The following is an 18,001-nucleotide window of genomic DNA, read 5'->3' on the forward strand; positions in this document are numbered from 1 at the left end:
ATTATTTAAAATTTAAATACGCAGGCCCTTAATAAATTTAGGTGAAATAGATAAGTCCTGTGGTTAAAAGTTTCAGTCCTCGATGGCACAGACTTAGTGCACTTCCTAGGGGAGGCCTTACCCTCTCCATAGAGCAGATTCGAGGAGTAGGGGAGTGGTTGGCGCTGGAAGAGAGGATGGAGGGGGAACTGGAATTGGAATGTAAAAAAACAAATTAATAAAAAAGGAAAAAAATTACAGTCCTCAAAGCAATATATTATCTTTATACTTTGTTTTATGTATCAAGTATTGAAAGATAAATGCAATTCAAAATAGTTTAACTATACCAAACAAATGTATCTCTGACATTTCTGATCCATTCTTCCCGAGTCCCTGCTATGGGTTATATAACTAGCTGTCCCTTAAAATAGAAGATCAAGCTGAGTCCGCCTTCATCACATGATTCTGCCAGGGAGGAATTTGGTGAAAGTGTTTTTGAGAGTTGAAACGTTACTCCACATTCATTTAATGCACTCATTCATTCAGCATTCCAGCCATATGTCACCCAAGTCCATGGCTAAGATGGGTTTGCAGTCCTTTCTTGCCTCTCTGTTATGAAATTAAGATCCTGCTCATGCCCTTTCTCTGCTGCTTCACAGGGGAACAGGGAACGAGTCTGCCAGGAGAACGGGCAGTGGACTAGACAGGCGGCAATGTGCAGAGGTGAGTTCAGTGGCGCTTAGGGGGTCCCAGAAGTAGAGCCAAGGACACAAGATAACAATGGCCTCCATTCTCTTTATGTATCCATTTTGTGCCTTAGTAAATAAAATAAACACATACACTACAAGAGAATACATAGTGGCTTTTGCTTAAGGACCCCAACCAGTCAAGTGTCAGAGATTAACTGATATATGACACAAGATTGCTGGTTCAGCAGCAACGCATGGTTTGGTTTTGGAACTTATGTTCATTTGCGCTTTTGAGGTGTTTTCTCAAAAAACGGGTATAAAATGAAAGGCTTAGAACTGTTGCTTGTAGGTGAAACAACTGGCCCTTAATGACATCTTTTTTTAAGTGGTATTGAGGCATCAGCCGAATAGATAGCTGCAGTTGAGCAAAATGTTGCAAGAACTCAATTTACAAGAATAGCCAAGTTTCTCTGACAATGTGCGGGTCAGTCTGTGTCCACCATTTTTTTCTTTTTGTGTCAGCCATACATGCTCAGAGGTAGACAAATGAAATAACTTTGTGTCTCTAAGAACCTTAAGTCTGTAAATGAACACTATATGGTTGAGATTCAATGAAGAAAAATACCTTTTTTTGCTGTCATTGTTCTCAAAAAGCTTGAGTAAACATTATAATGAAAAAGTTTTTAAATATTCAGCACCATCTCAAGTTACAAAAAAACACTTTTTTTTAAATTATCCCAGTTTGTTTCTTTTAACTTCAAGTATATTTTCTGATGTCTGAATTAAATCATACATGTCAAAATATTGTGTAGTCCCAAACATTTAATATTCTCTATTTATATATAACTCTTAAAACTGTTTGCATTTCGCATGTTCTTTGTACATGACATCATCACATAAGGGCATTTTATGCAAGTTTACATCGAGTGTTGAACTTGCATATCCCAATCCCAGTAGCACGCTGTAGAGAGAAGACTTTTCCTTGTCTGCCGCTTTGGTTTTTTACCACCGTTTGCCTGGGCTCTGCCGTGTTGTAGTCCCCAAATAACACACAAGACACTGTATTAATTATGAAGCTGTTGGCCTTGCTTGCTTCCTACTGGCTAGCTCTGACTTAAGTATTTATCCCATAATTGTTAATCTAAGTATTTCTCTTACCAGAGAAGTTTCCGGGCTTCCTATCCCTATGGCAGTTAAATCTTGACTTCCTGTGTTTCTCCTACCCAGAGTCCTCCTCGACTCCTAGTCCCACCTATCTTTCTTCCCTATTGGCCAACAGTGCTTTATTGACATATACACAGGACTTCCCCAACAGCACGCCATCTAAACTGCTCATATTCAAAAAGTGTTTGTACGTACAGGAAATAGGAGTGGGGAACAAAGAACCCCACATGTCTGTCTTTGGAAACCTCCGTGGTGCTGATGGGTGGTCGTTTTTTTAAATTATTAGTTATACAAATTAATTTTAAGGAATCAGGAAAACATTTTTTGAGGTCACCACTAAGAGTAAAAACTATTGATATTTTGGTGTCTGTTATTATGCGCTTTTTAAGGCATACTCAAAGCCACAAATACTTGCGGGGATAGAAGCATAGTGAGACCCCGATCTGTGAGTCCTCACATAACATGAAGTTATTGAATTTGCTCGTATATGTCATCAGAGTTCAAGGAAGCCCGGGTGTCAGTTGGATGCCCTTGACCAGTGTTCCTCAATAGCACACGGTCTACAGACTAGCAGCACCAGAGGCACCTGGGATCCTGTTAAACTTGTTCAGGCTGCTCGTAAAGAGAGAGAATCATCAACTAGAAAGTAAAGTACAGTGGGATAATGGCAAGAAGGGAGAGCCGTGAGCCTGAAGAGGTCAGAAGGAAGAATGTTTCACACACCTTGCCTGAGCCCACCCCAACCCTACCGACTTGACGGCTTTGCATCTCTGATCTTCAGCTTCAACCCCAACATCTGTCTCTCGGTTTTCATTATTTGTGCTACAATATTCCACATGCATGTGTGTGCAACTCTCTCTCTCTCTCTCTCTCTCTCTCTCTCACACACACACACACACACACACACACACACACACACACACACACACATAGACACTTCAGCAACTACAGCTAGAGAAGCCCGGAGCACTTGGGAAAGCATTTAATACAAGGCTTCATCCTTCCTTTTAGAGAACAGGTGTGAGGCTCCCGCCGAATTTCTGAATGGGGAGGTGGTCATGGAAAACACCACATCTGGACCCAGCCTGCTGTTTTCCTGCCACAGAGGCTACACCCTGGAAGGGTCCCCCCAGGCACATTGCACTGGAAACAGAACTTGGAGCCACCCGACTCCCCTCTGCAAACGTGTGTGTTGACTTAAAGAGCCGTTCTAATCTCACTTGTCTTCACAATTACTGTAAAACTCTACTTTATGTTATAACAGCCTTCTAAGAATCAGCTTTTCTCAGATCCCTTGGCTGAGTATAGATTCAGGCATTTAGAGAAAGTACAAATTAGTGAAAATATTTTGAGATGAAGATATTGCAAATTCTACTGTCAGGAAAAAGGGGAGGTAAAGTCTGATGTTAACATAAAATGTGGTAAATATAGATTACTGGACCACTTTCATGAAAACAACACAAATGGAAATATAACTTGAGAAGGCTTCTTCTGGCTCTTGTTTAAAGTATTGAAGTACAGGATGGAGCCTTTAGAATCAGGAAGAGTCCTACCTCGCATGACTTATTTTATACCCACTTAAAAATCAGAAAAGCTGGACGAGCTTGAGGCCTGTGTCAATGCGTGACACACTCTTGCTCTGAACAGAGCTGGGCACTAGCATTGCCTCCTGTGTTTCCCTCAGAACTGGGGGAAATGTCCTGTTTTTATCATGAAGCCCACAAACTCAAACGTGAAGTTCTATCGTTTCGTTCCTCATAGAGTGTGTCTGAAGTCAGGCTAAGCCCACACAGAAATATCTGATGGTTCCTGCTTCCATCCTCCCTGAAAGGTGTTCAGTAAAAGAAAAGGAGGTCAACAGAGCTTATCATGCTGCTGACATTCATCACACACTGTGGGAATACTCAGTGTGGGCCTTGATTTCTTTTTTTTTTAATTTAAATTAGAATCAAGCTTGTTCTACATATCAACCCCAGTTCCCTCTCCCTCCCCTCCTCCTCTGCCCCCCACCGAATCCGTATCCCATCCCCTTTCTGCTCCCCAGGGAGGGTGAGGCCTTCCATGGGGGAATCTTCAAAGTCTGTCATATCATTTGGAGCAGGGCCTAGGCCCTCCCCCATGTGTCTAGGCTGAGAGAGCCTCCCTCCATGGGAAATGGGCTCCCAAAATCCATTCATACACTAGGAATAAACACTGATCCACTACTAGAAGCCCCATAGATTGCCGAGGTCTCCTGACACCCATGTTCAGTGGGGTCTGGGCCTGTCCTATGCTGGTTTCCCAGCTATCAGTCTGGGGGTGAGGGGGCTTGATTTCTTATATGCCTGGTTTTTAATCTTTACAAATAATTTCATGTGGAGTGAAGCAAATCTGTGCTCTTAATGTTTGACGTTCTGAAATGTTAAACCTTCTGCTGGGCATGCTGGACTGTGTCAGGAGGAGCCCAAGCTCGAGGCCAGATTGTTTGACATTTTTAAAAACATCCCTATTACCACTATTACTGAGAATCCGTTCCGAGGGCCTCTCCTTTGTCCTTAGAGAGGTGAATTAGGGAAAGAGAAGACGCCTCAGTAAGTAAGCATCTGCCTCACCTCCCTACAGCAAACCCCTGCCCCGTACCGTTCGTGATTCCCGAGAACGCTCTGCTTTCGGAAAGGGAGTTTTACGTCGGCCAGAATGTGTCCATCAAGTGCAGGGAAGGCTTCCTGCTCAGAGGCGATGGCAGCATCAGCTGCAACCCTGACGAGACATGGACACAGACGGACGCCAAATGCGAAAGTGAGTCAGCGGGCGGAGCCCAGTGAGGTCATTCGTGTGGAAGGTTTTCCTGTGTTTCTGAGAATTTTTTCTTTTTTTTTAAAAAAATGTGTATTTTATTTACTACTAGTGTGGGGTGGAGAGAGGGAGGGAGAGAAGGAGTGAGAGAGGGGGGAGGGAGAGAGAGAGAGAGAGAGAGAGAGAGAGAGCAGGTATAACATAAATCATACATGTAGAGGAGGGGTCAGTTGACAATCAGGTCCGAAGGTTCCAACTCAGATTGTCCTGTATGCTTTGCAAGTACTTTTTTACCAGCTGAGTCATCTTACTGGTCCTGTAAAGTTTGGGGGGGCGGTGATTTTGTTTTAATTAATGCTTGATTCTGCTCACAACGTTTCTTCCTTTTTTTTTTGATTCTTACATTTTTATTTAAATTAAAAACCAATCTTATTTTACATATCAATCCCAGTTCTCTCTCCCTTCTATCTTCTCATTCCCCCCATAATCCTGAATCCCACACTCCCCATCCACTCCTCAGGGAGAGTGAGGCCTCCCATTGGGGATCATCAAAGTCTGTCACATCATTTGGAGTAGAACCTAGGCCCTCCTCCATGTATCTAGGCTCAGAGTTTATCCCTCCATAGGAAATGGGCTCCCAAAGCCCATTGTGCACGAGGGATAAATACTGTTTCCACTGCCAGAGCCCCATAGACTGCCCAACACCCCCAGCTGACACCCATTTTCAGTGGACCTGGTTCATTCTTTATGTGTATATTTTTTTAATTTAAATTTAAATTACAAACAAGGTTGCTTCACATGTGAATTCCAGATCCCTCTCCGTTTCCCTCCCCTCCTCCCGTGCCCTCCCGCCAACCCCCCCACAACAATGTTTCTTAAATATTTGTTTATTTTTATGTGCATGAGTGGTTTGCCCGCATGTGGGTGTGTGCACCACATGTATCTGATGCCGAAGAAGGCATTCCATTCAGATCCCCTGCAATCAGAATTATAGATAATCGTGAGCCACCATTCAGGCATTGAGAACCGAACCTGGGTCTGCAGGAGCAGTAGATGCTCACATCCTCGGGGCCATTTCTCTCTATTCCTGTGAAACTATTTTCAGTGAAGTGACATAATTGCTCATCGTTAGATCACCACACTAGTTTAGTTATCTTCCTCGTTGGTGTTTAAAACAACAAACATATTACATTTGAATACTGAACTTAAAAAAAAAAAGATGAATTTTCCAGACCAAACTAAAACCTCCCTGATTGGGAAACTAGGAATCACTGAGTAGATTTGTCAAAATGTGCTCTTCTGAGAAAAAGCATGACCCTGAGCTTAAAATACACATTTTCCTCCACATCACCAAGCCTTCACCCTTTACCCTTTAATGGGCTGCGAGTGTTTTGTGCAAACAAAAACTACTACCCTGAGATGGATCACACCCTTGAGCGTGCTTCGGAAGCAGTTCCAAAGCTCGACAGAACGCAGATGGCCGGGCTCTACTCCCCAGTTTCTGAATCCGTACTTTTTGGGTGAGGCCAGTAACATCATTGTCCAACCATTCCTGGGTGTCGCTTACAGAGATTGTTAGGGCTTGAATATGAAATGTTCCTCACTGACTCGTGTTTTGTATGCTTGGTCCCCTGCTAGTGGCAGTATTTTGAGAAGCGCTAAGAATTTTTGGAGGCGAGACCCAGCTGGAGGGCGTATAGGTCACTGGGGCCGGACCTTGTCCCAGTCCCTTCCTCTCTTACTCTCAGCTGCTATGAGGTGAAGAATCACCTCTGCCCCCATGGTCCATGGTCACAATGCTCTGTCCAAGTTCAGGAGCCTAACCATGGACTGAACCACTATGGAACCATGGGCCAAGATAAGCCTGTTGTCTCTTAGGCCATTCCTGACAGGTATCTTGTTCATAGTGATGAGTAAGCAGGATCTGTAACTTGAGAACTGCTGGCCCAGCCCGGTGCTAACACTGCCTCCCGCAATCCAGAGACTTTTCCTGCTAACTGTGATTTCACTTTAAGCATCTTCCCATCCAACATCCTACCTCTCGTCTCCCTTGTTCCCCCAGCTACTCTGTCACCAGCAGTCGATAAGAATGCTCATTGGGTCTAACCACGCGCCAGGCGCTAGGCTATGTAACATCTTCAGAATGCTTGTACTCCAACTAATGAAACAAGACATGTGCGTATGAAGACTAGGTTTGAATTCTAGCCTCCAAAACTTTAACTCTGACCTTACACGAGTGTCTCAGCACTCTCTCAGTCTTAGGGCTCTCATGTGTTAATAGTTATGATAGGACTTAACTCGTGGGTTTGCTTTCTAGAAGGAATCAGTTGGTGTGTATGCTTGGTCAGCAGTTTCTGCAGATGGGAAGAGGTGCCCAGTAACTTAATGTCCCCACCTCCGGAATTTTTAGCCAGCAGCCAGCCTGAAAAGCCAGAAAATTTCACGCTATGTTTTCAGCTGGGTTTGGTTCCCAGACGCTTAGGGAAGTTACCCCTAATAAAAGGGAAAGAAGTAGCCGAGTGTGCATTAGATTTCTCTTTGGCTCTCTGGTTTGGTGCAAAGCCACCTGCCTGAAGGGAATGGGGCCAAGTGGCCTCATTCTGCCCACCTTGGTTCTTGGCTCTCTGACGCTTCCATTCAGACCACTGGAAGTAAGAGCAGGGAGAGACGTGTGTTTTTTATAAATGCTCCTTCTATGCATGCCCGATGACGCCCAGTATTCTAGAGTGACCCACCAGCTGCCTCGGGGAGGAGATGTTTCCATGCTTGTTAGTCCTCCAGCCTCTTTCCCATTTTCCATCAGCCAGGAAGTCTCTGGATTAAAAACCATACATCCTTCCCTCGTCTGGGCAACAACCCTTCACCCTGGCTACCTGCTTCTCATATTAATCCCTGCAGACCAGGCATTAAAATTTAGTGCACATGAGAGTCACCCAGGGTGGGTTTGCAAAATGCAAGGTCCCGAGGCAGAAACCCTAGAACTGTGTATTTAAAACCCCAGGTAACTCCCATACAGGTGATCTGAAGCCCATGCTTTGATTATCAAACCGCTATAGGCAACCGTCAGTCCCCTGTGACCTTTCTGTAGGCTGTTGCCTACAGAAGCCTTCCCCCTCGGAGCCATTGGCACTCTCTAGCACCTACAAATGCCATTTCCCTGTGGCTCATACCTGACAGCTCTAAGTAAAGTTATATTTACCCAGTGCTCTTACAGCACCAGCATCTATTCTTATGACACAACTCACAGGAGGCTTATCATATAATGTGTCTGTCCTCCCCTACCTATCTGAATGAATCATGGCATCTGTTTCTCTGCATTCTCTGCATCTAGCTCAGGAGGAAAAGGAAAATGTAGAAATATCACAAATTTATTACTCCCTCTACTAAATCTTAACCATAGCATAGTAACGAAATGACCTTTTGTAAGCAGATCACATGACCTGAGCGCCTGTTAGATTTAAACAAACTTAGATACATAGCAGAATACTGAGATCAGCCCAGGCAGGCCTCAATGCATCCCAGAATAATCTAGAGACATCTTATATGAATCTTCAAAGCAAAAACAGCTGCAATAATCTTGACCTAAATATACAGCACAGGTACCCTTGAAAAGAGGCCAGTTGCTCAGTCTAACACAGATTCCCAAAGATGCTTTCCAGTATCAAGAAGGGGGTCTTGAATTTCATGAAACTCACCCACAGGCTATTGTTGGCATCCATTCACTCTCTAAATGCATACTGAGCTCTCATTTGGGCTGCAGGTGCTGTTCAAGGCAGTGACAGAACAACTTTATAATCCACGATTGTTCCTCTGAAATGGTAGGTTACCATGCCCCTTTCGCCCTGTGCTCATCCGATAAGTGTTCTGTTTCCCCCTTCTCCGGCAGCCGCCTCTTTGGCAAGGTCTGAGAGCTCATCCTTGTTCTCTGTCTTTCCTTGGGTTTCAAGCAGCTCAGCCTGGACATTTGAACCACGGGACAAAGACCTGTGTTGTAATCTAATTTGGCCAAAACGGCAGATCATTCTTTTAGTTCCTAGTACTCTAGACACTGTGGGCGAATATATTTTATGTATGTGTTTTTATCTATGACCCTTAAATTGACTACGGCCCTCATGGTAAGGTTGTGCTCTCTCAATCTTGGTTAGCTGGACGGGCTCAGTTGCTATCTGTGTCTTCCTACAGAAATCTCATGTGGCCCTCCAACTCGTGTGGAAAACGCCATTGCTCGAGGTGTCCATTACCAATATGGGGACATGATCACCTACTCCTGCTACAGTGGGTACATGCTAGAAGGTTCCCTGAGGAGTGTGTGCCTAGAAAATGGAACATGGACATCACCTCCTACGTGCAGAGGTGAGGGACTATTTGAATGAGCATTTCCAAGTGAAGCTGAAGGGAAATGCGTTCAGAGGTCGATATGACCAACATGTGGTATGCTCATCTCTTTGATTTTCCTTGGCTTTAAATTTGGCTTAACAGCTGCATCATTTTCCATAACTTGCTGATTTAGTTTTTTTTTGAAAACCTTCTCATTTCTTCAAAATGGAAAAAGGTCACCAGGTCTCCAAGTACACTGCTCTAAGTCTGGTGCTTTCCTAGCAACGTCTGAATGGCTTTTGAAATCACGGTTGTTTCATTCGGTATAAGAGCATTTGCTAAGAATCAAGAACTACGGTTATTAAACGTGTAATCTAAAGTGGTCAGACTCAGAGAATTTGTGGAGGGCAGGGGTGGTTCAGGCCCTGAGGGAAGAGGCACAGACTTTGGCCAAAGAATATAAGGTTTCAGTTAGTTGAGATGAACACGTTCTGAAGAGTTAATGCATTTCCACTACAGTTAACAGTACTATGTTGTAGATTTGAAATTTGCAGGGAGACGGAGGGAGGGAGGGAGGGAGGGAAGGAAGGAAGGAAGAGGGGGAGAAGGAACTGGTAATTATGTGTGCCAACAAATGGCAGTTAGCTTGGTTCTGCATGTTTATAATGCATGCATAAAACTAACTGTCGAGTTCTTAGTTGTCAATACCGTTTGCATTTGTCTATTTCACCTCCACAAAGATGGGGGCGAGCGTCATGGTGATAGCCAACAGCAGTGTCACCCCTCATATGTTGAAATTCTTTCTCAGTTTAATTGTATTTCTCTTCTCCAAAGCCTGCATGGTTTATGAGTTGTGAATGAGAAATCCTGTTCTCTACTATCAACTTAGCAGAATTCCCTGGAATTATGAGTCACCCTGTCTTCTTTCCAGCTGTCTGTCGGTTCCCGTGTCAGAATGGCGGTGTCTGTCAACGTCCAAATGCTTGCTCCTGCCCAGATGGCTGGATGGGGCGTCTCTGTGAAGAGCGTGAGTCTCTCCTTGGGCGTTCCTTTGCTGCCCATCATTGGCTGAAACGCTGCTGGCTTACAAGAGTCCCTCGAATGTGCCTTCCCTGCCCTGTGGAATCGATTGCCTCAAGTCCTCACTGCAGACCCGAGTGTACAGGGCTACTCTCGTAGATCACTAGGCTGCAGAAGATCTAGCTGCAGTATCTATAACTTTGAGCACACAATTGCCCACCTAAAGGGGCAGGTGCCTCCCAGGCACTCAGCACCAGTCTCGATAGGAAGGGTTTTGTGATCAATTGATCAATGCTGCAGCTCTCTCCTGCCTTACCTCGGTTCAGTGACCATCAGCCCAGCCTCCGTTTGCAGTTGGAGTAACTGTGCAGCATCACAGGGCACTGTGCCTTTCAGGAACTCATGAGGCCACCATGGCTCTTGGTCATGAGAAAGACACTCCTGATTTTAAAAATCTATACAATAATTAATAGATTAACAGGATCTTCATATCCTTACTTAAAACATGCCTGGCTTATCAAGGGCATATAAATAACTATTTTGAATTTTTTCTATTATTTGCGTACACGCATGTGCCGTAGAGTATATGCATGGAGGTCAGAGGTCAACTCTCAGGAGTTGGTTCTCTCCTTCCTCCAGGAGTCCGGGGGTCAAACTCAGGTCATTAGTTTTGTTCATCAAGTGCTTTTACCTGCTGAGCCATCTCCGGTGGCCCTCAATGGGTTGCTTTAAATTTCTATCTTCTAAAGTTTACTGTTTCAATGTACTCGTATGTAAGAACAGGACAAGTTTCCTGTATGGATAGACCATGCTGGGTCATTGGTGTGACGGCAGTGGGGTTACACCAGTTGGGTTCTTTCCCCCCTAGATGCAAAGCCAACTCTAAAGCTTACTCAATTTGACTTTTTTTTAAACTGTTTTTTTTCTTTAAAGGAAAATGAATAATGTCCGTTAATCAAGTATTTTCACAATGTCTAAAGAAAAACAACACAGTGTCACATATTTTTGTTTCCTTCCCTTCTTCGTTCCTTTTCACGTGGGGCTGGCTCCCAGGCTTCAGTGCTGTCATACTGAGGGCTGCCCTACCCACAGGCCAGGGTTAGCCAGCTTCGCTCGCAGACTTTGACTCTCATAGACGCCACCTTGCAGAGACTTTAAGGTACAGACAGCTGACCAGAGACTGGACCTGAGAGTCCATGCTTCTAGCCAGCCCCTAGTTCATGCAGGACGGTGATCTCACACCCTTGAAGCATCCATCCTCGGCCTCTCTTCCAGAGGGAGTGACTGCTGTGGAGGCTGTAGGGGAACGTCTGGCCCCATAACCATCAGGTCTCGCTCCTAGGAAATAAAAGAGTGAGCTGTCCAACCACTACTAAAATTCCACAAACACGAGACTACGGCACAGCACAGCCGTTCCCCATTCTCACGCATCGGTCCAGAAGAAAGCCTGAGGCAGCCGAACCATCTAACAGCATTTTACACAATCCCCCCAAAGGAATTTTAAATGGTGATAAACTGAGTCCATTCTGCTTATGTTACAGAGAGTGAAAGTAAAGCACTCAGCAAACACTTGGGAGGGGCAGGGGGGCAGGATGGGCAGGGGGGGGAGTGGGGGTTGAGGGGTTATAGAATGCCCTCGATTGAACAGTGTTTTGGGCCTCAGCAGTTACCTGAGTGAGGAAGAGACTTTCCACCTGGCTGTGCTTCCCCAGCAGTAGTCATTAGTGAGCAGAGTATGCCTCAGTAGGGGGCAGATCCCCAAGTGAGCCACGCAAAGTTTCTCCACCAGCAAAAAGGATTTCGAACATCTGAACAGATCTGAACGTGGGTGCTGCGGCCAGCTCCTTTGTTGACCTGTTTTGTTTTGTTTTGCTTTGCTCTTCAGCAATCTGCATCCTTCCCTGTCTGAATGGTGGGCGCTGTGTGGCCCCTTATCAATGTGACTGCCCCTCGGGCTGGACTGGGTCCCGCTGTCATACAGGTAGGTTCCCCCTCACACACACACACACACACACACACACACACACACACACACACAGTTTGTTTCCTTAATGGTTTGGTTTCGTGTAAACCATAGGAGACACTGATGGGTTGAACTTGGACTGAAGGGGGATGTTGCAGTAGAAGGGTACCAGCCACTCTCAAGAATGTCTCTTTAATCCCAGCACTTGGGAGGCAGAGGCAGGTGGATCTCTGTGAGTTCAAGGCCAGCCTGGTCTACAAGAGCGAGGTCCAGGACAGCCTCCAAAACAATACAGAGAAACCCTGTCTCGAAAAACCAAAAAAAAAAAAAAAAAAAAAAAAAAAAAGAAAGAATGTCTCAAGACAGTCATATGGCCAGTTCTAAACACTGAGCTAGATCACCCTGAGAAACACCCTCTCCGGAGAAGGCACCAAAGAACCCCCTGCCTGCACCACCACCTCTCCTCGACCCTTCCTGAACGTCTCTCACACCGGACCGTACCCCCAGTAGCTAGAAAGACCTCTCCTCTGGATCCTGTCCAGCTTCTACTAGTCGACTCTCAGTTCCATTTCCAGGCCAACCACCCTAAATAAGAGTCGCTCGACGATCATTGCAGTCAAAGGCAGGGAGCACGCGGACACATAGGCACACACCACTGTGTATCTGACAGAGGCCATATAAAGGAACACAATGGGCGTGGCTGGAAGGATGGAGAGCTTCGAGTCAGAAAACGCACGTGGCAAATTCAAGGGGCTAGACTCTGCTGTGGGAGCATAGGAGCCCCGGAAGACCTCACACAGGAACAGCGTATGGTGATGAGTGGGGGCTGGAAAGAAGCCTCAGCCATGAGAAAGCACTGGCTGTTCTCCCAGAACCCACTTGGTGGCTCACAACTGTCAGTAACTTCAGTTCCAGGTGATCCTAGGCCCTTTTCTGGCCTCCGAACACCCAGCAAGCACCCAGTGCACCAACACCCATATGCTTAAAAAGGTTTTGTTTTGTTTTGTTTTTTTAAGAAAATAGGGTTTTGACAGCAACAAATAATTAGTTGGAAAGTTATAGTTACACTATACAAGAAGTAACAAAATTTAGAGAGCTTATAACCCAAAAAAATGGTTCCTCTGTGAAAATGGTAGGTATCTCTGTAGAAAGCAAGAAAAGTAACATCAATGCTACTTGGTTACAGATCTGGTTGGGGGAGAGCCGGGTGGGGGAAGGGAGTACAGGTACAAGGGGAGGTGAGTCTACTCTTTCCAGCTGGGCCTCGGGAATCCAAACCAACCCCATTTACTGAACTAGAAGAGCCAGGGAAAAGAGCGTGGTGTCTAGGCAAGGATTTGAACTTGGGGAGTCTGGAACACACCAGGGCAGTAGTCTGAACCCCAGTCACATGACAGTTTTGGGTTCCCAGCAGACACATCTAGATGGAAGGCAGATCTGTATCTTATCAATAAGAGGCATCTGAGGGGGGAGGAACACAGAGGAACACGTGGGCTTGAGAAGGTAGGAGGAAGGGGTTGGGAAGTGGAAATCTCCTAGTGATGACTCCAATCAGGGACCACCAAGAGAGTTCTTATCTCAGCAAAGAGAAACCACGCGCATGAAATGGGTTCTCCAACTGGGATGTTCAGGGTTTAGTTTTTGCTGGGATTTACCCTGTTTGTCTTGTCTTTTCGTCTTCTTCTTTCCTGATTAAATTGCAAGTAAGTGTACCCTGCTGCCCAGCTCTGACTCTTCCTTTGTGGGAGGACACTGTTGGGGAAAGCCTCGGGTTTCGACCTCCCTTCTCCTCTCCACCTGATACTTATGCCTGGTGCCTGCTCAGCAGACAGTTCTGTGGTTTTTTTGGTTTGGTTTGGTTTTGGCTTTGGGGATTTTTATTTTTGTTTTTGTTTGTTTTTTTGTTTGTTTGTTTTTTGAGACAGAGTTTCTCTGTGTAGCCCTGGCTGTCTTGGAAACAAGCTCTTGTAGACCAGGCTGGCCTCGAACTCACAGAGATCCGCCTGCCTCTGCCTCCTGAGTGCTGGGATTAAAGGCGTGCGCCACTAACGCCCGGCCAGCTCACTGTGTTTTATGAAGGGTGGGTTTCTCATCCAGGAGAGGACCCGCCTAACTGTGCTAAAGTAAAAACCCATGTCCCGCTCTCCCCCCTTGGTTCCTGGATGGACTCACCTTCCCTCCTGACAGGTTTAACTGGCAGGCAACTTTTATCAGTTTTTAGACTCCATGGTTGTAACGAACGTTCTTCCAGCCAGCCTGGTTCCAGAGCCCCGTCAACCCCAAATAACACACAAAGACTCTATTAGTTACAATGCTGTTGGCCAATGTCCAGGGCTTCTCATTGGCTGGTTCTGTCTTAAGTATTAACCCATAACTACATATATATACATATACATATACATACATACATACATACATACACACACACACACACACACACATATATATATTTCTATGAAGTCTTATCTTACAGAAGACACCAACCTCATTCGTCCTCTCTTCCCAGGATCACATGGCAACTCTACTACTACATTTCCCAGAATCCTCCTTCTCTACTAGTCCCACCTATCTTGCTTCTCTATTGACCAACAGTGTTTTATTCATTAACCAATAAGAGATTCATATACACAGAAGGATCTCCCCCATCATGTGGAGATGCATCTCTCATTGTGGGATGGGCACCCAAAGTCCATTTGTATGTCAGGTATAAATACTGGTCTACTACCCAAGGCCCCACAGATTGCCTAGGCCTCCTCACTGACACCCACATTCAGGAGGTCTGGATCCTGTATACCACTTTCATGCCTGGTGCCTGAGGAGGCAATAAGAGGGCACCAGAACCTCGGGAACCGGAATTACAGGTGGTTGTGAGCCACTGTGTGGATACTGGGAACCAAGCCTAGAGCCTCTGCAAGAGCAGCCAGTGCTCTTAACCACTGAGCCATCTCTCCAGCCCCATGTGTTGTTCTGGGCACTCTGTGTGACAGACTTAACTCTCCTGCAAGCTGGTGTCTGACTCAATCAGTTTAGAGTTCATTGCTGTCCATTCCCCACCACTACAAACAGCCAGAAATTAAACTGAGTCTATGAAAAAAACTTAGAGCTCAGAAGAAGGTGGCACACTGTTTGTACACATTAAAATAATAATAATAATAATAATAATAATAAACATTTTAAAAGACAACCCAGTGGTTTGACATCAGTCAAGCTGATCTTAGTGTGGTGAAACTTAACATGGGGACCTGATATGGAAATCCAAATAGCTCAGAAGGGGAAGGGAAGGTGAGGCCACACGGGGATGTAGCGGGCGTGTCTGGGGAAAAAGAAAGGACAAATGTTACCCATGAGCCTCTGTGACTTCTTTAGAATGTCTAAGTACTGACTAAGTGAATTCATGCATTTTTTTTCAACACAGCTACTTGCCAGTCTCCCTGCTTAAATGGTGGAAAATGCGTAAGACCAAACCGGTGCCATTGTCTCTCAGCCTGGACAGGACACGATTGCTCCAGGTAAGACAGCCCAAAACAAACATCGAGCCCCTCCCTGGACTGTATTTCACGGGCAATAGTAGTCCAAGAGACAGAAGGTATCCCAGTTGTAGTGTAAACTTTGTTAATCACAGGATATCTAGGTATTCTCTCTAAAACTTCACTAAGCCCAAAGCTAGAAAATATTCAGTTGGGACAGGTGAAGAAACCAGATCTCAAAAACAGGCAGTGTTGGGCTCCCTTCAGCGGCACATGTACTTCCTAAAACGGGAGCCACAGTGAGTCTGACACTGCCCCTGTGCGAGGCTGGTGGGTACGGAACTTGTGGCCCTCCTGCCTCAACCTCCCCAGGCCTGGGGCAGACTTTTCCATGATTAAAGGAAAAAGTTTCAAGCCAGGCAGTGGTGGTGGCACACGCCTTCAATCCCAGCACTCGGGAGGCAGAGGCAGGTGGATCTCTGTGAGTTCAAGGCCAGCCTGTTCTACAAAGCTGCACAGAGAAACCCTGTCATGGGAAAAAAATTCAGGGCTGGTGAGATGGCTCAGCAGGTGAAGGTGACGTCTCTGAAGACTGAGCACCTGAGTTTGATTCCTGGGACCATGTGGTGGGGGAAAAGTGTCAGTTTCTGCTAGTTGTCCTCTGACCTTCACACGTGAGCTGTGGCATGGGCACACACACACACACACACACACACACACACACACACATGCACACACATGCACACACATACACATATGCACACACATACCCACAGATGCACACACATACACACACATGCATACACATACACACATACACACACACACATACACACACCACACACACACATACACACACATGCACACACATACACACACATACATATACACATAAACACACATACACACATGTACACACATACACACATACATACACATACACACATGCATACACATACCCACACACACATACAAACACATGTACACATACACACACATACACATACATACACACATGCACACACATGCACACACATACACACATATGCACACATAAACACACATACACAAATACATACACACATGCACACACACATACATACGCACACATGCACTTGCACATTAAATGAATACATAAATATTAAAAAGCAGCCAAAATTTACATACATGGTAAAAATAATATTCTTAAACAGAAAATATAATAATAAATAATGAACTTAACATACTTTATTGAAAATGTCCTAGTAAGGTAGGGTGCAATGGTGCACAATTTTAATCCCAGCATTCCGGAGGCAGAGACAGGAGGATTTCTATGAATTCCAAGGTCATCTGGTCTACACAACAAGTTTCAGGCTAGCCAGGACTATACAGTGAAACCGTGTCTCAAAAAAAATAATAAAAAAGGAAGGAAGGAAGGAAGGAAGAAAGGAAGGAAGGGAGGGAGGGAAGGAGGGAGGGAGGGAGGGAGGAAGGAACGAGGAAGGAAGGAAGGGGGAAGGAAGGAGGAAGGAAAGGAGGAAGGAAAGAAGGAGGAAGGAAGGAAGGAGGAAGGAAGGAAGAAGGAAGGAGGGAGGAAGGAAGGAAGGAGGAAGGAAGGGAGGGAGGGAGGAAGGAAGGAAGGCAGGAAGGAAGGGAGGGAGGGAGGAAGGAAGGAAGGTAGGAAGGGAGGGAGGAAGGAAGGGAGGGAGGAAGAAAGAGTGCCCCAGTTAATCTTTGAGCTTCTTGTCTACAATAACACTGTTGAAGTTGATTTTTTAAAAAAAGTTTCCTTATACTTTAATTTTTTCCATGCCCCTTCCTTTTCCTGAGGAACCACCCTTATCCTTAATGAGTATTTTTACAGATATGCCTACTGGGTTAAAATTTACTGCCCCCTCTCCATGAGCATCCCAAAATGTCTCCCAACCTCAGTCTCTTCTCTCTTCTTGACCCTGTTGGTTTTGCTATGTTTTCTTTCTTCAGGAGAAGGAGAACGGGGTTTTAACACACTCCCCGCCCCCCACCGCCCCTCCCAAAGCAGGGTCATCTCCTGGTAGCTCCTGGAACCCACACGAAGGAAGACCAGCGCGGTGCTTGGGCTCGTCTGTTTTATAAGCTTGAGGTCGACTTGTTAATTTTGTGATCCGTTTTGTTATTCTTTGTGACGTCCTTTCTTACATGTTTCCATTGTTTAAATATGCTTACATTTTCTATACAAAAGTTATATTAAAGGGACGCTGCTCCGCCCTCACCAGAGGTACACACTCCGCTGTCTGCTGAGAAAGTCCCTGGAACATGTTTTTTATTCAATTACTTAAAGATGACTTTCCATTAAAATATATTTTGCTACTAAATATGATTTTTCTGGGTAGTACCATTTTTTCTGAGGGAACTGGAGAACAAAGAAGAGGACTTCCTTCTAGCCCTCTGCACAGCACGGGATCGAATGAAGAGCTCCTTCTGGACAACTACGATAAAGGAGGCCCCTCCATTAGTCCCGTCTTGTCTACGGTGTGTGGCCGCAAAGGTTTCCTTTCTTCATTAAGAGGACACCCATCGGACCCAGTGCCCTCTGCAAAAACCTGTCCCGATGTTGAGTTGAGGGTGACTCGGAGGATCGTTTTCCACGTTCTCCACATTTGGAAGCT

At 45.4% G+C, this 18,001-nt stretch overlaps 1 protein-coding gene across 3 annotated transcripts in view; it reads left to right on the forward strand.

The window, feature by feature from the left end:
* Svep1 (sushi, von Willebrand factor type A, EGF and pentraxin domain containing 1) overlaps window positions 1-17,707 on the forward strand; it is a 176,593-nt gene extending 158,886 nt beyond the window's left edge. For 2 of the 3 annotated variants that reach the window (XM_005085043.4, XM_040737940.1), the window contains 8 exons: window positions 639-702; window positions 2,844-3,017; window positions 4,434-4,610; window positions 8,790-8,960; window positions 9,856-9,951; window positions 11,830-11,925; window positions 15,323-15,416; window positions 17,337-17,707. In XM_005085043.4, coding sequence (XP_005085100.1) covers window positions 639-702; window positions 2,844-3,017; window positions 4,434-4,610; window positions 8,790-8,960; window positions 9,856-9,951; window positions 11,830-11,925; window positions 15,323-15,416; window positions 17,337-17,358 — 894 coding nt within the window. In that variant the 3' untranslated portion in view covers window positions 17,359-17,707. The remainder of the gene's footprint in view (window positions 1-638; window positions 703-2,843; window positions 3,018-4,433; window positions 4,611-8,789; window positions 8,961-9,855; window positions 9,952-11,829; window positions 11,926-15,322; window positions 15,417-17,336) is intronic. The other variant, XM_021235926.2, reaches the window with a different exon arrangement.
* Window positions 17,708-18,001: the final 294 nt, after the last annotated feature.

The sequence above is a fragment of the Mesocricetus auratus genome, unplaced genomic scaffold (genome assembly GCF_017639785.1).
Source record: "Mesocricetus auratus isolate SY011 unplaced genomic scaffold, BCM_Maur_2.0 Super-Scaffold_6730, whole genome shotgun sequence".
Lineage (NCBI taxonomy): Eukaryota > Metazoa > Chordata > Mammalia > Rodentia > Cricetidae > Mesocricetus > Mesocricetus auratus.